The sequence below is a fragment of the Lampris incognitus genome, chromosome 2 (assembly GCF_029633865.1).
Source record: "Lampris incognitus isolate fLamInc1 chromosome 2, fLamInc1.hap2, whole genome shotgun sequence".
Lineage (NCBI taxonomy): Eukaryota > Metazoa > Chordata > Actinopteri > Lampriformes > Lampridae > Lampris > Lampris incognitus.
The window spans coordinates 78183818-78203034 of NC_079212.1; the positions used below are offsets into that span (position 1 = coordinate 78183818).

The window sequence follows — 19217 nt, forward strand, 5'->3', positions numbered from 1 at the left end:
CCCCAGAGGAGATTGTAGGGAAGGTAGGGCAGATGGCGGGTGCCGACTCCCACCTCACCTAGCTGATAGCAATAGAGGCAGGGATGATCATGGCATGGTCCACCCTGCGGCAGCACCATATGTGGCTATCTCTAACAATCCTATTTGACAGTTAGAACAGCAACATCATCAGCTGTCAGCCAAGCAGCTCTTCGGTCCCAAACTCTTGTGAGATTACAGGCTTTTTCACCAGGCAATGAAGAAAAAAAGCCAGCTGGGATGTAATGTCCCACTGGCCAGAGGAGTGGTGCCACATCAGCAGCATCCACAGTCAAGCGTCTCCTTGAGCCTGTCTTCCATTAGAAAAGGGACTACCACTGTTCCGGTGGACACACTGGATCAGATCCCAACTCCTTAGGAACCGCCACTAGGGAATCCTCACAGAGAATCCTGCCGCCCAAGTATACCTTCACACTAATACCTCTTGGTCGAGCATGGTGTCAAAGACCAAGAGGAGCAGTGTTTGACTGTTGGAGAGGAGCAGTGTTTGACTGTTGGAGAGGACCAGGGGTACCCCCATAGCCTCTTCGATTACTGTGCTAAATGCAATGTTTGTCAGATTAACCTGTCCCCACCCACATCTCCTCAAAAAAGTCAAAGAGCAACATAGTTCATCCAAGTCCATTTTTATAGCCCTGTATCACAAATTACAAAATTTGCCTCAGTGGACTTGACAGCAATACAGCATCCTTCCCTTAGACCCTCACATCAGATAAGGAACAACTCCTTGAAAAATAAAAAAAACTTCAAAAGGGAGAACGAATAGGAAGATACCTCAGGGAAAGCAACAGAGGAGGGAGGGATCTCTCTCCCAAGACAGACAGACATGCGTGTACAAAATAAAACACAATTTACAGCACACAACATTGAAAGAATATAAAGGCATTATAATGAAATTATAGGATATATGAAGAATATGATGAGGAGGACATGAAGCAGTGTCCAGATCAGACTCAAAAACATGTTTATTGGCCATGTAGGTTTGCACATATATATGAAATTTGACTCCGGTTTCATGGCTCGCTCAGTGTACTTAACATGGAATGCCACCGGAACAGCCTAGGACCCAAGCCATGTTACCTTTGTCACCATGTAGACCTGGCAGGAGGACAGACTACAAATGCACACAGGGGAGACTCACGTAACACCATTCATATACATGGGAGAAGAGACAGGGGAAGACATCTTTCAGAGAGAGACAAAAGATGTGAGAGAGAACAGTTGCAATAGTTAATAATCTATACTCTATAATCTCATCAGCAGAACAGTGCTTTGTAAATCCATTGAGAAAAACTGTCCCACCATGTAGTACAGGTAGTGAAGTACTCAATTTAAAGGCAACTACTAAAAAGATACATTTTAAGTTTGGATTTAAAGGACTCAACAGACTCGGACCATCTGGCGGCAGCAGGTCGGTTATGACACAAGAACAGGGCCCAATAGGAAAAGGCCCTGCTACCAGCTACCTTCTTTTTAACTTTGGGTACACAGGAGCCCTGTATTTTGAGGGGGATAGAACGAGATGGCATGTAAGGTTTAAGGAGATGAGACAAGTATGATGGGGCAAGCCCATTTAGGATGTTTTAAGTCAGCAGAAGCACTTTGAAGTCTGATCTAACATGGATAGGAAGCCAGCGAAGGGAGGCAAGAATAGGTGTAATATGTTCCAATTGTCTTGCTTTAGTTAGGATTCTAGCTGCAGCATTTTGAACCATCTGAAGACTTTTAGTTCTCACATGTGGCAGACCTGAAGACAGAACATTACAGTAACCAAGTCTGGATGAAAAAAATGCATGTATTAGAGTCTCTGCATCAGCCATAGACAGGACAGACCAAACTTTAGCTATGTTACGTAAAAGGCAGTCTTGGTGATTGTTTATATATACACTACCGTTCAAAAGTTTGGGATCACCCAAACAATTTTGTGTTTTCCATGAAAAGTCACACTTATTCACCACCATATGTTGTGAAATGAATAGAAAATAGAGTCAAGACATTGACAAGGTTAGAAATAATGATTTGTATTTGAAATAAGATTTTTTTTACATCAAACTTTGCTTTCGTCAAAGAATCCTCCATTTGCAGCAATTACAGCATTGCAGACCTTTGGCATTCTAGCTGTTAATTTGTTGAGGTAATCTGGAGAAATTGCACCCCACGCTTCCAGAAGCAGCTCCCACAAGTTGGATTGGTTGGATGGGCACTTCTTTGAGCAGATTGAGTTTCTGGAGCATCACATTTGTGGGGTCAATTAAACGCTCAAAATGGCCAGAAAAAGAGAACTTTCATCTGAAACTCGACAGTCTATTCTTGTTCTTAGAAATGAAGGCTATTCCATGCGAGAAATTGCTAAGAAATTGAAGATTTCCTACACCGGTGTGTACTACTCCCTTCAGAGGACAGCACAAACAGGCTCTAACAGGTACTATTTAATGAAGATGCCAGTTGGGGACCTGTGAGGCGTCTGTTTCTCAAACTAGAGACTCTAATGTACTTATCTTCTTGCTCAGTTGTGCAACGCGGCCTCCCACTTCTTTTTCTACTCTGGTTAGAGCCTGTTTGAAATTGAAGATTTCCTACACCGGTGTGTACTACTCCCTTCAGAGGACAGCACAAACAGGCTCTAACCAGAGTAGAAAAAGAAGTGGGAGGCCGCGTTGCACAACTGAGCAAGAAGATAAGTACATTAGAGTCTCTAGTTTGAGAAACAGACGCCTCACAGGTCCCCAACTGGCATCTTCATTAAATAGTACCTGTTAGAGCCTGTTTGTGCTGTCCTCTGAAGGGAGTAGTACACACCGGTGTAGGAAATCTTCAATTTCTTAGCAATTTCTCGCATGGAATAGCCTTCATTTCTAAGAACAAGAATAGACTGTCGAGTTTCAGATGAAAGTTCTCTTTTTCTGGCCATTTTGAGCGTTTAATTGACCCCACAAATGTGATGCTCCAGAAACTCAATCTGCTCAAAGAAGTGCCCATCCAACCAATCCAACTTGTGGGAGCTGCTTCTGGAAGCGTGGGGTGCAATTTCTCCAGATTACCTCAGCAAATTAACAGCTAGAATGCCAAAGGTCTGCAATGCTGTAATTGCTGCAAATGGAGGATTCTTTGACGAAAGCAAAGTTTGATGTAAAAAAAATCTTATTTCAAATACAAATCATTATTTCTAACCTTGTCAATGTCTTGACTCTATTTTCTATTCATTTCACAACATATGGTGGTGAATAAGTGTGACTTTTCATGGAAAACACGAAATTGTTTGGGTGATCCCAAACTTTTGAACGGTAGTGTATATATATATGTATATAAAAGGAAAGGTTGGAATAAAATGTCGCACCAAGATTTTTGGCTGCCATGCTTTGTGAAATAATATAGATGTTGAGCGTTAATATTATTTGATCAAATTGGTGCTTGTGTCTAGCAGGGCCATCCGAATTAATAAGCAGGAAAATTTAGTGACATCCAACTTTTTACAGCATCCAAGCAGGCCTCTAAATGTGTCATTTGAGTATGATTATCAGCCCTTACAGGCACATACATCTGAGTATCATCCACATAGCAATGGAAATTTACGTATAATTTGACCAAGAGGTGAAATATAAACAGAGAAAAGTGCAGGGCCAAGAATCGAGCCCTGAGGTAGGTTATAGTTAACGTCACAGAATTCCAATGTAGTATCATTATAGCAGACACAACCCAGCCACTGAGGATGCAAAAGCCAGTGCATTCTTACTGCCGGTCCCAAGTCCGGGTAAATGGGGAGGGTTGTATCAGGAAGGGCATCCAGCGTTAAACCTTTGCAAAATCAAATATCTCATCTCATCATCAGCCGATTCTCCACGGTTGGGTCGCGGTGGCAGCAAGCTAAGTAGGGCATTCTGTAATATTTGCTAGTAATATTTGATTTGCTAATGTCCCTTACGGCTTTCCGTAGCGCCACAACAAAGTCACGTGATGTACGTAACAACGACAGTCGGAATCCGGTCGGTGAATAAACACCCAGCACGAGAGAAGTCGTCCTTGCTTCATTAATGTTATAAGTTAACATAGCCAGAGGGCACAGATCATTACATGGTGTCAGAGTAGCGGAGTTTAAATACCCAATATGGATTCGTACGGCATTCCAGCTCCACGGATGGACTGGGAATCGGCGAACTTACCTGAAGCATGGAGACGATTTCGACAAACAACGGAGCTAATGTTCAAGGGCCCCCTGCGCGGGAAGAACGAAGAGGAGAAATGCAGCTACCTCCTGCTCTGGATAGGGGAAAAAGGGCGCGATGTGCACAACACTTGGACACTCAGCGGAGAACAAGCCAAGAAGCTAGAAACGTACTACGATAAGTACACTGAGTACATCACCCCCAAAGCAAACCCGATTTATGCCAGATATAAATTTCATGAAAAGATGCAGGGAGAGAGTGAATCCTTCGAACGATTTGTAACTGAGCTAAAGCTCCTAGTCAAAGACTGTGGCTACCCAAATGCCGACGAGATGGTCAGGGACCGCATCGTGTTTGCCACCAACTCACCCAGAGTGAGAGAAAAGCTACTTAGCCAGGGAGCTGAGCTAACGCTAGAAAAAGCCATAGATGTAGCCCGCTCACACGAGCTAGCAAAGCAACAGCTAAAGTTTATGGGCCAGGGCAGCACACATGAAACGGTGCACGCAATAGGCAGAAAGACTTACAAACCGAACGCACCCAAAGCAGCTAACGCTAACTTCAGACAAAGGGAGGGTAACGTTAGCACCGCCGCCAGGGCGTGTAGCTATTGTGGAGGGCTACACGGCGCTAAAGCCACTTGCCCAGCTAAGGGTAAACAATGCATTAAATGCAAGAAGCTCAATCATTTTGCTAAAGTATGCAAGTCTAGCTCCCAGGGACAGACAAAGTACTACCGCGGCACAGTACATGCTGTCGGAGAGAACCCAGAAGAGTACACCACTGACAGAGAGCAGGAAGAACTGTACTTCGACAACATTACAGTGGAGAGCACCGCTGTGGGAGAACAGACAGAGCTGTACATAGACTGCATCTCAATAGAGAACAACGGAAAAAGCAACGAGCAGGCTTACGTAGAGGTTGGAATTGGCACACCTCCACAGAAGGTAAAGTTTAAACTAGACACTGGGGCACAGGCCAATACTATTCCCACCAACCTGTTCCAGGCGCTGTTCAAAAATGTGACACTGAAACCAGCAATACACAGACTCACTGAATATGGAGGAGGCGCGCTGAGCGTGAAAGGCACATGCAAACTCAAATGTAAGTACAGAGACAATGCAATGATGCTGGACTTTTACGTCATTGACACAAACGCCCAACCAGTCATGGCAATGAAAACATGCCATGACCTAAACTTGGTAAAAATAGTGATGGCTGTGAGCGAGGAAAACAATGTCACATCACAGAGCATAATGGATGAGTATGCAGATGTTTTCCAGGGAATAGGAGAGTTCCCAGGCGAGTGCACCTTCCGCGTCACACCAGATGCAACGCCGGTCGTCTGCCCACCACGCAGAATCCCCATCGCCCTATGCAGCAAACTGAGGGACGAGCTTGACAGCATGGAGAAAGGCGGCATAATCTGTAAGGTAACAGAACCCACAGAATGGGTGAACGCACTCGTCATTGTTGAGAAGCCAAAGACAGGCAAACTTAGAGTGTGTTTAGACCCCAGAGCTCTTAACAAAGTGATACAACGACCTCACTACCCCCTCCCCACGCTGGAGGACGCCACCACAAAGCTCGCTGGAGCTGAGTACTTTAGCGTGTTAGACGCGCGGTCAGGCTATTGGGCCATCAAACTGAGCACTGAATCCTCAATGTTGACGACATTTAACACAGTGTTTGGCAGGTATCGTTTCCTCAGACTGCCATTCGGAATCGTGTCCGCTCAAGACGAGTTCCAGAGACGCGTGTATGAAACATATGAAGGATTGGACGGTGTGACGGCCATAGTGGACGACATACTAGTGTTCGGCAAGACTAAAGAGGAACATGACCAGCGTCTTAGAGCGATGCTGAAGCGCACAAGGGAGCGAGGGGTGAGGCTCAACCCCGACAAGTGTCACATATGCGTGTCCGAGGTACGCTACTTCGGCCACACGCTCTCACACGAAGGCATCAAACCAGACCCACACAAGGTGAAGGCGGTCAAGGACATGCAACCTCCACAGAACAAAGCAGAGCTGGAGACAGTCCTCGGCATAATCAACTACCTCGCCAGATTCGCTCCACACCTCTCACAGATAAACTCACCCCTCAGACAGCTTCTGAAACAGGACAGTGAGTTTGTGTGGGATGCAGTCCACGACAAGGCGTTCCAAGAGATGAAGAATCTCATTACACAGCACCCAAGTCCAGTACTCTAATATTTCGACCCGCAGAAAGAGCTGCGACTCCAAGTGGATGCATCCAAAAGTGGCCTTGGGGCTGTCATGCTCCAAGATGGCAAACCAATTGCCTATGCGTCCAAGTCACTCAACAGCACTGAAGAAAACTACGCACAGATAGAGAAGGAGCTCTAGGCTGTGGTCTTCGGCTGCAAGAGGTTCCACGAGTACATGTACGGACGAAAAGTGATTGTGGAGTCATACCACAAGCCTCTGGAGGCAATACTAAAAAAGCCACTGGCAGCAGCACCACCCCGGCTGCAACGGATGATCCTGGCGCTCCAAAAATACGACATCCAAATCATCCACCGCCCCGGTAAGGACATACCGGTGGCCGACACACTGTCACGCAAGTCAATAGAACACCACGACAGTGACCTACAGGAAGGGATGGAGGCCCAAGTGCACACAGTCCTCAGCAACATCCCTGTGAGCGACACAAGACTCACAGAAATCAAGCAGGAAACAGCGCAAGATCCACAGCTCACCGCACTCAGACGAGCCACACTCACTGGCTGGCCAGACACAAAGAAAAAGTGCCCGCCCAGCATCCAGGAATACTGGAACCACAGAGCAGAAATCTCAGAAATGGACGGTATCCTGTTCAAAGGTGAGAGAATCATTGTCCCCCAAAAGCTTCGCAAGGACATGATACAGCGCATCCATGCCAGCCACCTTGGCGTGGAAAAAAGCAAATGCCGAGCAAGAGACTTACTGTTCTGGCCTGGCATGGGGAAACAGATCGAGGATGCGGTAGCAGACTGCAGCATATGCCAAGAATGGCGCAGCGCAAATGCAAAGGAACCAATGATGTCACACGGCATACCCGAGCGGCCGTGGCAAGTGATAGGCACAGACCTATTCACATGGAACTCACAGGACTTCATAGTCACTGTGGACTACTACTCCAGATTCTTCGAGCTAGAGAGACTTTACAGCTGCACCTCATCTGCCGTCATCATGAAGCTGAAAGCAGCAATGGCTCGACACGGAATCCCCGAGACTATCATCAGCGACAACGGTCCGTGCTACAGCTCTGGTGAGTTCCGCAACTTCTCACAGACATGGGGTTTCTCACACACCACCACAAGCCCCCACTACCCACAGAGCAGCGGCCTCTCCGAGAAGACTGTCCAGACGGCCAAACGCATCCTGGACAAAGCCAAAGCTGAGAACAAAGACCCCTACATGAGCTTACTGGAGTATCGCAACACACCGGTGGACAACCTGAAATCACCGGCACAGCTACTGATGAGTCGGAGGCTGCGGTCCATTCGCCCATCAACAGCAAAACACCTGCAGCCACAGATCGCCAGTCAGGAGGATGTTCACAAAAGGAGAGAGGTATGTCAACAGCACCAGCAGGCATACTACAACCGAACAGCCAAACCTCTGCCCCACCTGCCCGCAGGCACACCAATCCGCTTCCGGCAGGAGGATGGATCCTGGAGACCTGCAACTGTGGAAAGACCAGCGAACACAGACGAGCTACCACATCCAAATCAAAGAAGGTCAGATCTACCGACGCAACCGTCAACACCTGCAACAAAGCAGAGTGAACACTCACACACACTTCACAGCAGACTGTTACCAGCGCTAACAACAACACACAAGCCCATCAGCAAGAGCATGCTGAACCTCCAGACACGAACAATCAGCGACAACCAGACACACAGCCTGGTTACACCACGAGGTCAGGTCGCACGATCAAACCAAGACAAATCCTTGACTTATGAATGTTAAAAAAGAGAGAATTTTACACCAACCTGTACTATACCTGCTATGTTTTGAAAAGAAATATTTACAGCGTTCACTTACCTTGTGTACCTACCTGCTGTTTGCAGTTACCAGTAATGAAATGAAGAAAAAAAAGATGAAATGTTATTACGGTGTCAGATTTAGACAGTGAAGGAAATGTTTTACACTACTTTGTTGCAGTCCAGTTATATAAGAGTTCCACTTTCATATTCTTTCTTATTAAGATTGTATTCGCTTATAAACGTGCTCAACGTGGTCTGTATCTCTGCAGAGAAAGCAGCACTTTTCAGAAAAAGGGAGATGTAATATTTGCTAGTAATATTTGATTTGCTAATGTCCCTTACGGCTTTCTGTAGCGCCACAACAAAGTCACGTGATGTACGTAACAACGTCAGTCGGAATCCGGTCGGTGAATAAACACCCAGCACGAGAGAAGTCGTCCTTGCTTCATTAATGTTATAAGTTAACATAGCCAGAGGGCACAGATCATTACACATTCCAGATGACCCTCTCCACAGCAACGCCCTCCTCCTGCGGGATCCCAAGGCGTTCCCAGGCCAGATTGGACATGTAGTCCCTCCAGCGAGTTCTGAGTCTACCCCAGGGTCTCTTCCCAGTTGGATGTGCCCGGAAAACCTCCAAAGAAAGGCGCCCAGGAGGCATCCTAATCAGATGCCCGAACCACCTCAACTGGATCCTTTCAACATGAAGTAGCAGCTGCTCTACTCCGAGCTCCCTCCAGATGTCCGAGCTCCTCACCCTATCGCTAAGGCTGAGCCCAGACACCCTACAAAGGAAACTCATTTCAGCTGCTTGTATCCACGATCTCACTCTTTCAGTCACTACCCAAAGCTCATGACCATAGGGGAGGGTTGGAACGAAGATTGACTGGAAAACTGAGAGCTTTGACTCCCAGCTCAGCTCCCTCTTCACCACAACGGTCAAGTATAACGTCCGCATTACTGCTGATGCTGCACCAATCCGCCTGACAATCTCCTCCTCCATTCTACCCTCACTCATGAACAAGACCCCGAGATTCTTGAACTCCTTAACTTGAGACAACAACTCATCCCCAACCTGGAGGGAGCAATCCACTATTTTCTGCTAGAGAAGCATGGCCTCAGACTTGTAGGTGCTGACTATCATTCTGGCCATTTCACATTCAGCTGCAAACTGCCCCATTGCATGCTGGGGGTCGTGTTCTGATGAAGCCAACTAAACCACATCATCTGCGAAGAGCAGAGATGCAATTCTGAGGTTCCAAAAATGGACACACTCCTCACCTTGGCTGCGCCTTGAGATCCTGTCCATGAATATCACAAACAGATTCGGAGACAAGGGACAACCTTGGCAGAGTCCAACGCCCACCAACAACGTGTTTGACTTTATGCCGAGAATATGGACACAGCTGTCACTTTGGTTATACAAGGACCGGATGGCTTGTAGCAACTGCCCCAGTACTCCATACTCCCGCAGTACCCCCCAGAGAGTGCCCCAGGGTACACGGCCGTACACCTTCTCCAACTCCACAAAATGGTGCCGAGTGGGTGTGGGGATACACACAAGTCCCCTGCTGAGCACCGCTATGTTGGAGTTCTCCCTGGGGAATGAGAGGGTCGCCTCTAGATGACTGCAAGTGGCTGGGGTGGGGGGTGGGGTCTGACTGTTGTGTTTTCTTATGCACCAAATAGCAGTTTGGCATATGAGGCCTCCATGGAGTATCTGGGTGGTGTCCTGGATAGGGTTCCACCTGGGGACTCTATAGTTCTGCTGCGGGACTTCAACGCTCACATGGGGAACAATAGATAATCCTGGAGGGGTGTGATTGGGAGGAATGGCCTCCCTGATCGGAACCCGAGTGGTGCCTTGTTATTGGACTTCTGTGCAAGCCATGGATTGGCCATAATAAACACCATGTTCGAACACAAGGTAGTTCATAAGTGTAGTTGTTACCAGAACACCTTAGGCCGAAGATCAATGACAGACTTTGTGATCTTATCATCAGATATGTGACCGTATGTTTTGGACACTGAAGAGAGGAGCAGAGCTGTCAACTGATCACCACCTGGTGGTGAGTTGGATCAGATGGCAGGGAAGTCTGCTGGACAGACCTGGCAAACACAAATGTGTAGTGAGGGTGAACTGGGAACGTCTGGCAGAAGCCCCTGTCCATGAGGTCTTCAACTCCCACCTCTGGAAGAAGTTCTCGTGTATCCTGAGGGAGGCTGGGGACATGGAGTCCGAGTGGGCCATGTTCAAAGCCTCTATTGCAGATGCAGCAGGCAGGAGCTGAGGTCATAAGGTCATTGGGGCCTGTCGAGGTGGCAAACTAAGAACCCGCCGGTGGACACCGGCGGTGAGGGAAGCCGTCAGGCTGAAGAAGGAGGCCTTTCGGTCTTGGTTGGCCCAGGGGTCCCCTGAAGAAGCAGACAGGTACCGGGAGGCCAGAAGGGCTGCTGCTTTGGCGGATGCGGAAGCAAAAACTGAGGTGTGGGAGGAGTTCAGCGAGGCTATGGAGGAGGACTTTCAGTTTGCCTCAAGGAAGTTCTGGCAAACCATCCGACAACTCAGGAAGGGGAAACAGGACTTGACTCAGACTGTGTTCAGCTGGGGAGGGGAACTGCTGAACCGGACTGGGGATGTTGTCAGGCGATGGAAATAACACTTTGAAGAGCTCCTGAACCCAGCTAACATGTCCTCAGTGGAGGCAGTAGAGTCTAAAGTCTTGGGGGAAGCCCCACCCATATCCCTGGCAGAGGTCTCTGAGGTAGTTAAGAGGCTCCTCGGTGGCAAGGCGCCAGGTGTGGATAAGATTTGCCCTGAGATGCTGAAGGCTCTGGACATTGTTGGGCTGTATTGGCTGACATGCCTCTTCAGTGTCGCATGGAGGTCAGGGACAGTACCTGTGGAATGGCAGACTGGGGTGGTGGTTCCCATAATTAAAAAAGGGGAATGGAGGGTGTGCTCCAATTATCGGGGCATCACACTGCTCAGCCTCTCTGGGAAAGTCTACTCTATGGTGCTGGAAAGGAGGCTCTGACTGATTGTCGAACCTCGGATCCTGGAGGAACAAGGTGGATTCTGTCCTGGCCATGGAACAATGGACCAACTCTTTACCCTTGTATAAGTGTTGATGGAGGCATGGTAGTTTGACCAGTCAGTCTACATGCGTTTTGTGGAAAAATCAAATATGTGGCTCATGAATCAAATTTTCATACCGGATCGGTCCAGGCCGGGGATACCAACAACTGCCACTGGAAACTGTTGGCTGGCAGGGTGCAGGTGGAAACTATGCTACTGTTGGTCGAGGGTGAAGAAGAGGGGTAAGGTATGTCCAGAGGCAGTGGGAGATGAGGAAGGGTAGGAGTGTGGAGGTGGGAGTCAGAACTTTGAATGTTGGCACCATGACTGGTAAAGGGAGAGAGCTGGCTGACATGATGGAAAGAAGAAAGGTAGGCATACTGTGTGTGCAAGAGACCAGGTGGAAGGGGAGTAAGGCCAGGAGCATCGGAAGTGAGATCAAACTCTTCTACCATGGTGTGAATACGAGGAGGAATGGGGTAGGGGTCATTCTGAAGGAAGAGTATGGTAAGAGTGTGTTGGAGGTGAAGAGAGTGTCAGACAGAGTGATGAGTATGAAGCTGGAAATTGAAGGTGTGGTGATGAATGTTATCAGCGCATACCCAAATTTAAAAAGAAGTCAACTGGTGGCAGGGCCTTTTCCTATTGGGCCCCGTTGTTGTGGAATAACCTGCCTGCTGCCATCACACAATCAGAGTCTGTTGAGTCCTTTAAATCCAAACTTAAAACTCATCTTTTTGTCTTAACCTACAATTAGTTGCCTTTAAGTTGAGTGCTTCACAACCTGTACTGCATGGCGGGTTGGTTTTCTGTCTCAATGAATTTACCAAGCACTGTTCTGCTGACAAGATTATAGAGTATAGATTATGACTAATTGATTACTTAACTGATTATAACTAATGACTATTGCACACTGTTGTCTTCTCTCACATGTCTTTTCTCTCTCTCTACATGATGTCTTCTACTTTTTTTCTGTGTGTGAATGGTGTCATGTGAGTCTCCCTTGTGTGCACGTGCAGTCGGTTCTCCTCCCAGGTCTCCGTGGTGATGGCGGTCGCCACTTGGACACTGCCTGCCCTTCCTCTCCTCATATTTTCTTTTTATATATCTTATAAATCCATATAATTTCTTATTTACACGATGATGATGGTCGCGTGGCCTGGGTCCTGGACTGTTCCGGTGGCGTCTGGACACTGCTTGGCATCCTGTGCATCACATTCTTCATGAATGTTATGCCCATTATAATTCTGTTATCTCTTGCAATGTTGTATTGTGTAAATTGCGTGAAAACAACATTCATTGCACGTTGTCCGTCTTGGGAGAGAGATCCCTCTTCTGTTGCTCTCCCTGAGGTTTCTTCCTATTTTTTCTCCCTGTTAAAGGTTTTTTTTTTTTAGGGAGTTGTTCCTTATCCGATGAGGGGGTCTAAGGACAGGATGTTGTGTTGCTGTTCAGCCCACTGAGGCAAATTTGTAATTTGTGATATTGGGCTATACAAATAAAATTGACTTGACTTGACTATATCTTGTGCAGGAAGTGCAATATGAAAGAGATTGGAGACTGCAAGGTGGTGACAGGGGAGAACATAGCTAGGCAGCATCGGATGGTGGTCTGTAGGATGACTTTGGAGACCAAGAAGAGGAAGCGAGTGAAGGCAGAGCTGAAGATCAAATGGTGGAAGTTGAAGAAGGAATGTTATGTGGAGCTCAGGGAGCAGTTAAGACAGGCACTGGGTGGTAGTGAAGAGTTGCCAGATGCTGGGCAACCACTTCAGGAATAGTTAGGGAGACATCTAGGAAGGTACTTAGTGTGTCATCTGGACAGAGGATTGTTTAACACAATCTTGGAAAGGAAGAGGATCCCTGAGGATTGGAGAAGTATACTGGTATCGATTTTCAAGAACAAGAGTGATGTGCAGAACTGTAGTAACTACAGATGTATAAAGTTGATCTCAAGTTCTCGAAAGAGCCAATCTCCTTTCCATCGAGAAAACAATTCAACATCACCAGCGGCGGTGGCTTGGCCACGTCCAGAGGATGCCAAACGACAGACTCCCAAAACAAATTCTATAATCCAAACTGACTGAAGGTCAAAGAAAAAGAGGAGCTCCCATAAAACGCTACAAGGACCGTATAAAGGAAATGCTGATCACCTTCAACATCGACCCTAAGAACTGGGAAAAAGTAGCGGAAAATCTAAAGCGCTGGAGAGCTGCCTGCCTAGCTGCTTCCATCAAGGTCGAAACTGACAAACGAACGCATGCGGAAGAAAAGCGCCGCCGCCGAAAAATCCACCAAGAACTGAAAGCCGCAAGAACGGGTTCACCCCCTACTATCCCCTGTCCACGCTGTTCCAGCCTCTTCTATTCTCACCTTGGACTGTCAAGCCATCTTCGTTTCAAGCACACGCCTTAATCTCTTGGAATGGATCCTCCAACACGAGAGACGCCATTGATGATAAAGTTGATCAGCCAGAGCATGAAGAAAGAGTAATAGAAGCTAGGTTAAGAGGAGAGGTGATGATCAGCGAGCAGCAGTATGGTTTCATGCCATGAAAGAGCACCACTGATGCGACGTTTGCTTTGAGAGTGTTGATGGAGAACTATAGAGAAGGCCAGAAAGAGTTGCATTGTATCTTTGTAGATTTAGAGAAAGCATGCGACAGGTGCCAAGAGAGGAGGTGTGGTATTGTATGAGGAAGTCAGGAGTTGCAGAGAAGTATGTAGGAGTGGTGCAGGATATGTATGAGGGAAGTGTGACAATGGTGAGGTGCGTGGTTGGAATGACAGATGGGTTCAAGGTGGAGGTGGGATTACATCAAGGATCGGCTCTGAGTCCTTTCTTGTTTGCAATGGTGATGGACAGGTTGACGGACAAGATCAGGCCAGAGTCTCCATGGACGATGATGTTCGCGGATGACGTTGTGATCTGTAGCGAGAGTAGGGTGCAGTTTGAGGAGAGCCTGGAGAGGTGGCGGTATGCACTGGAGAGAAGAGGAATGAAAGTCAGTAGGAGCAAGACGGAATACCTATGTGTGAAAGAGAGGGAGGACAGTGGAATGGACAGGATGCAAGGAGTGGAGGTGACGAAGGCATATGAGATATAGAAAATGCAACATGTACAGTGCTGTTGTTTTTGTTTGTTTGTTTGTTTGTTTGTTTGTTTTTCTTGCCCTTTTGTGTGTTTAGGTGGGAGAGTACTGTTGGCGTCGTGTGTGGCTGCCGCTTCTCCTTCTCATAGCTCCCCTTCCCATCCACCCCTGTATGTTTGTGTTGTGTTTTATCTGTTGTCTTGTTTCACCCCGTTTATTGTACAGAGACTTTCAGTGTTAGAAAAGCGCCGTATAAGATCGATTTATTATTATTATTATTGTTATTATTATTATGAGGTTAAATACTCGGGGTCAACTGTCCAAAGTAATGGGGAGTGCAGTAGAGAGGCGAAGAAGAGAGTGCAGGCAGGCAGGGTGGAGGGGGTGGAGAAGAGTGTCAGGAGTGATGTGTGACAGAAGGGTACCAGCAAGAGTTAAAGGGAAGGTTTACAAGATGGTAGTGAGACCAGCTATGTTGTATGGTTTGGAGACAGTGGCACTGATGAAAAGACAGGAGGTGGAGCTGGAGGTGGGAGAGATGAAGATGCTAAGATTGTCACTTGGAGTGATGAAGAAGGACAGGATTAGGAACGAGTATATTAGAGGGACCGCTCAGGTTGGACGGTTTGGAGACAAAGCAAGAGAGGTGAGATTGAGATGGTTTGGACATGTGTGGAGGAGAGATGCTGGGTATATTGGGAGAAGGATGCTTAATATGGAGCTGCCATGGAAGAGGAGAAGAGGAAGGCCAAAGAGGAGGTTTATGGATGTGGAGAGGAAGGACATGCAGGTGGCTGGTGTGACAGAGGAAGATGCAGAGGACAGGAAGAAATGGAAACGGATGATCTGCTGTGGCGGCCCCTAACAGGAACAGCCGAAATTAGTAGTCGTAATAGATCTCTTGGACATGTCTGCAAGCTCCCTCTATCATGTTTTGTTCTTAATGTAGGGGTGAGGGTCTTCTCCAGGCAAGTGTTAATACTTACCACTTCTCCAGGGGCTTATTTAGCCTGTTGTTGATCTAAAGGGTTAGTGTGCTTATATAACATGGTTCTTTTAAGCCAGCAACGTGTAGACTATATCACGCTTTGCAATTAAATCTATGGGTCAAGCAAGAGGGCGGAGCCTATGATAAAAAAAGGAGATAATAACGTATCATAACTCAAGTTCTATGACCTGTGGGCCCTGCTGTTGGCCTGGGGCTTGCTGAAGACTTCAAGGAGCAGAATGATGAGGCCAGCAGTCTTTTATAGGGATGGGCACCATCGGGGCCAACAGCACACATCAGCTGTCAGCACACATGAATCAATAGTAAAGCTAGTGTTTTGCCTCACACTCATAGAACTTGAGTTATGATACCCTAGCGAAATCGAGGGGCAGTCCGGGAAACCGTCGCCACAGCCGGGACACGAACCCGTGTCTCCCGCTCCGCAAGCGACAACGTTAACCAGTCGACTAAAGGGCCCGACCCGTTAGTCAAGGACCAACGTGTCTACTTATCCATGCACGTTACAATACATAACTATCATTTTTCATTGTCATACAAAACTTCAATTTATCATAAAGCAATTATTGATACAAGATATAACGTTGATGCCTACCAACAAACTTTACTGCTTACCACCAGGAAGCACTTAAACAGCTTTAGCTTTAAAGTATGTGTTCTTTTAACAGCAACAGCAATATATATCTATATATATCTATATATATATATATATAGATATATATAGATATAGATATAGTTACATGGTCTTGGAGGTTAAATATTCGTACTAGGGAATCAATTGACGTCAACAGGGTTGCTATCATGTCAAAAGCTTAGGTCTAGTAAGAATTAAATCGGAGTTCCTCATGTTCTGTCACTAATCATATGAAATTAGCAGTTTCATGCCAGTGAATGAGCGACCCTCAGCCTTGACACACAGCATAACTGTGTGAATTATAAAGGTGATGTATTTTACCTTTGTAAAGAGCGTTAAAGTTGGCAATGGCTTCTGGGAGAACAGCCTTTGAAGCAAGTGAGATGAATTCTTTGGATTAAAGTTCCTTGTTATCAGACACTTCATTCTCTCAAGCCTGTCATAAGGAGAAAGCGAGAGAGTTAATGAGACAGAAAGACAAAAACCTGGTGGTGACTGCTTCTCAAATGAACTAAATAACATCTTGGTAAATAGTCCCAATAACTTGATTTGCTTAGCAAACTTTGTAATTTAACACCTCAAGCCTGATTTAGGGTGTGGGTACAACAGGGTTATCAAATCAGTCTCATTAAACCAGTCTCATAAATTTATCAACCATTAATTTTGGTGTTCAATAATTATAACTGAACCATTCAAGTTGATGGATTAATCCATGTTGCACCGATAGGAGAGTGACTGGCAGGGGGAGGCTTGAGTAAATATTGTCACAAAACAGGCAGGACAACGACTTACTGCAATGAAAACAGTATTAAAACAATCAATAAAAGAAAATCGACTAATCAACACTAATTACTGATCAGGTAATGATGAGCGACAATACACTGATCAAGGCACAAAAAATGATATGAGGTACTGAGCCTATGCAAATATTGTGTGTGTGTGTGTTTGGGAGAGTGGCTGTGTGTGTGGACATGCCCACAGGGTGTTGTGATGCGTCTAGTGCAGCAGTGTGTAGTTGGAGGGAAGGTGCATGTGTTCTTCCAACCCGCTTGCATCCCTCTCACTTTTAGCTCGCTCCCGCTGACTATCCTTTGTGGCGAACAGGGAAGCATCCTATCATGTAAGCTTTCCCTTGCCAGTACATAGCCTCTCCTACAACAAGACTCCTGCCAGGCCTCCCCGTGGCCACACATGGTAACTGGGGTCTTGCGGCCCCAGGCTAACTTGGCAGGGGATCTCGGAGCAGCAGTGGGCCCCAGAGATATGGTGTGCAGGCCCACCCTGGTGGACACGCCCTGGCACCTATCAACCACTGCCCCGCTGCCTTGTGGGTGAGTCTGGGAAGACAAAAGGCTAAGGAAGCTTACCCCTACAGAAAAGTAAGCTGTGGCAGCACGCATCGATGCGGTTTCCAAAAAATTGGATTTCCGGCAGCCTCCTGCAGTTGTGAGGAGGTGTCGGCCGTCTAGGGATCCCCCTTGCCATCGGAACCATCTCATCTACAATCAAGTCATGTGGCATTGGGAGAAGTGCACACCTCATGCCACTTTAAAAACCATCTCTGCACAGGTATCTTCTGCTACCTGAGTCCCCGACCTCACAATGTCTGGCGGCGATGGAGTATCCAGTGATGGGAGCAGGTCTGAATGAGCTGGGAGCTCTTAGTTGGAAATCTGCACGCCAGCAGCACAGGGCAAAGGTCGTTAGCAGCTGGGATTGAGTGGCAGCTGTTTCCAGCAGACCCCTGTGCATCTGAGCAGCCTATTTAGGGACCACACTGCTCACCCCATTTGGGAAACGGCCTAGAAAAGTTGGCCCAAAAATTGCCCACTCAACACTGTGCCTGGGCAGGAAACCGCACCTGCCAGGCCATTCCACTACATGGTCGAAAAACACACACTATACCACTATGAATTGCAGCACGGGATATAAGAACACTCCTGGATGTCAGCCATGGTACGGACAGACCTCAACGCAGAACAGCACTTATTGCCAGCGAACTGAAGCGCTATTGTGTGGATGTGGCGGCATTCAGTGAGACCAGGCTCCTTGAAGAGGGCTCACTCAACAAAGTAGGAGAGGGCAATACATTCTATTGGAAAGGATACTTCCTAGGAGGTCAACACATCCATGGAGTTGGTTTTGCAATCACGAACCGTCTCTTACCTAAACTCGAAGAAACACCAGTGGGCATTAGTGAACAGCTGATGACTCTCCGCATACCCCTCGCAAAATGTCGATACATCACCTTGATAAGTGCCTACGCACCAACTTTACCATCCCATGATGAAGAGAAAGATCGCTTCTACCAGGCACTCGATGATATACTCATCAACATCCCAAGGAGTGACAAAGTCATTTTGCTTAGTGATTTTAATGCCCGAGTTGGGAAGAATATGCAAAGTTGGAATGGAATGATTGGCGCCCACGGCATTGGAAAAGTTAACCCCAATGTCATAAGACTTCTTAGTCTGTGCTCGGAACATGACCTCACCATCACAAACACCATTTTCCAACAAAAGAATAAATACAAGGCATCTTGGATGCATCCCAGATCCAAACACTGGCACCTGCTTGATTATACTATCACGAGGCGGGCTGATGTCAAAGACGTGCTCCTTACAAGAGCTATGCGAGGAGCAGACTGCTGGACAGACCATCACATGATCCTGACAAAAGTCAGAGTGCATGTCCGGCCCTTGAGACGCCAATCTAGGCCAACAAAGAAACCACTCTACTGCGCCAGACTCTCCAACAGTGACACCCGAAACACCTTCCGTTGTTCTCCAGCCAACAAGTTAGTTGACATTGAACAGCTGATCAACTCAGAGTCTTGGGATGGATGAGAAGTGGACCTCTCTGAGCACCCCCCCCCTCTTTGACAATGCAGCCCGATCCATTGGCTTCAAAACCAAGAAATATCAGGACTAGTTTGATGACAATGCCGGAACGATCTCCACCCTCCTGGACAACATACATAAGGCACACAGAGCCGCCCTCAGCAACCCACTATCCCAACCTCTCAAGAAAAAATAGCAAGACCTGCGCTCTGAGGCCCAAGCAATTCTGCGGAATCTGCAAAATAAGTGGTGGATTTTAAAGCCAACAAAATCCAGACTCATGCAGACAGGAACGACATGCATGGTTTCTATGATGCAGTTAAGGCCATCTATGGCCCCAGAAACTGCTCCCTGACACCTGTTAGGTCTGCT

General features: G+C 47.1%; 1 protein-coding gene across 2 annotated transcripts in view; it reads right to left on the reverse strand.

The window, feature by feature from the left end:
- The window catches only part of c2h5orf63 (chromosome 2 C5orf63 homolog), a 39567-nt gene that overhangs the window by 1331 nt on the left and 19019 nt on the right, over positions 1-19217 (reverse strand). For both annotated transcript variants that reach the window (XM_056274913.1, XM_056274914.1), the window contains exon 3: positions 16327-16441. In XM_056274913.1, coding sequence (XP_056130888.1) covers positions 16327-16431 — 105 coding nt within the window. In that variant the 5' untranslated portion in view covers positions 16432-16441. The remainder of the gene's footprint in view (positions 1-16326; positions 16442-19217) is intronic.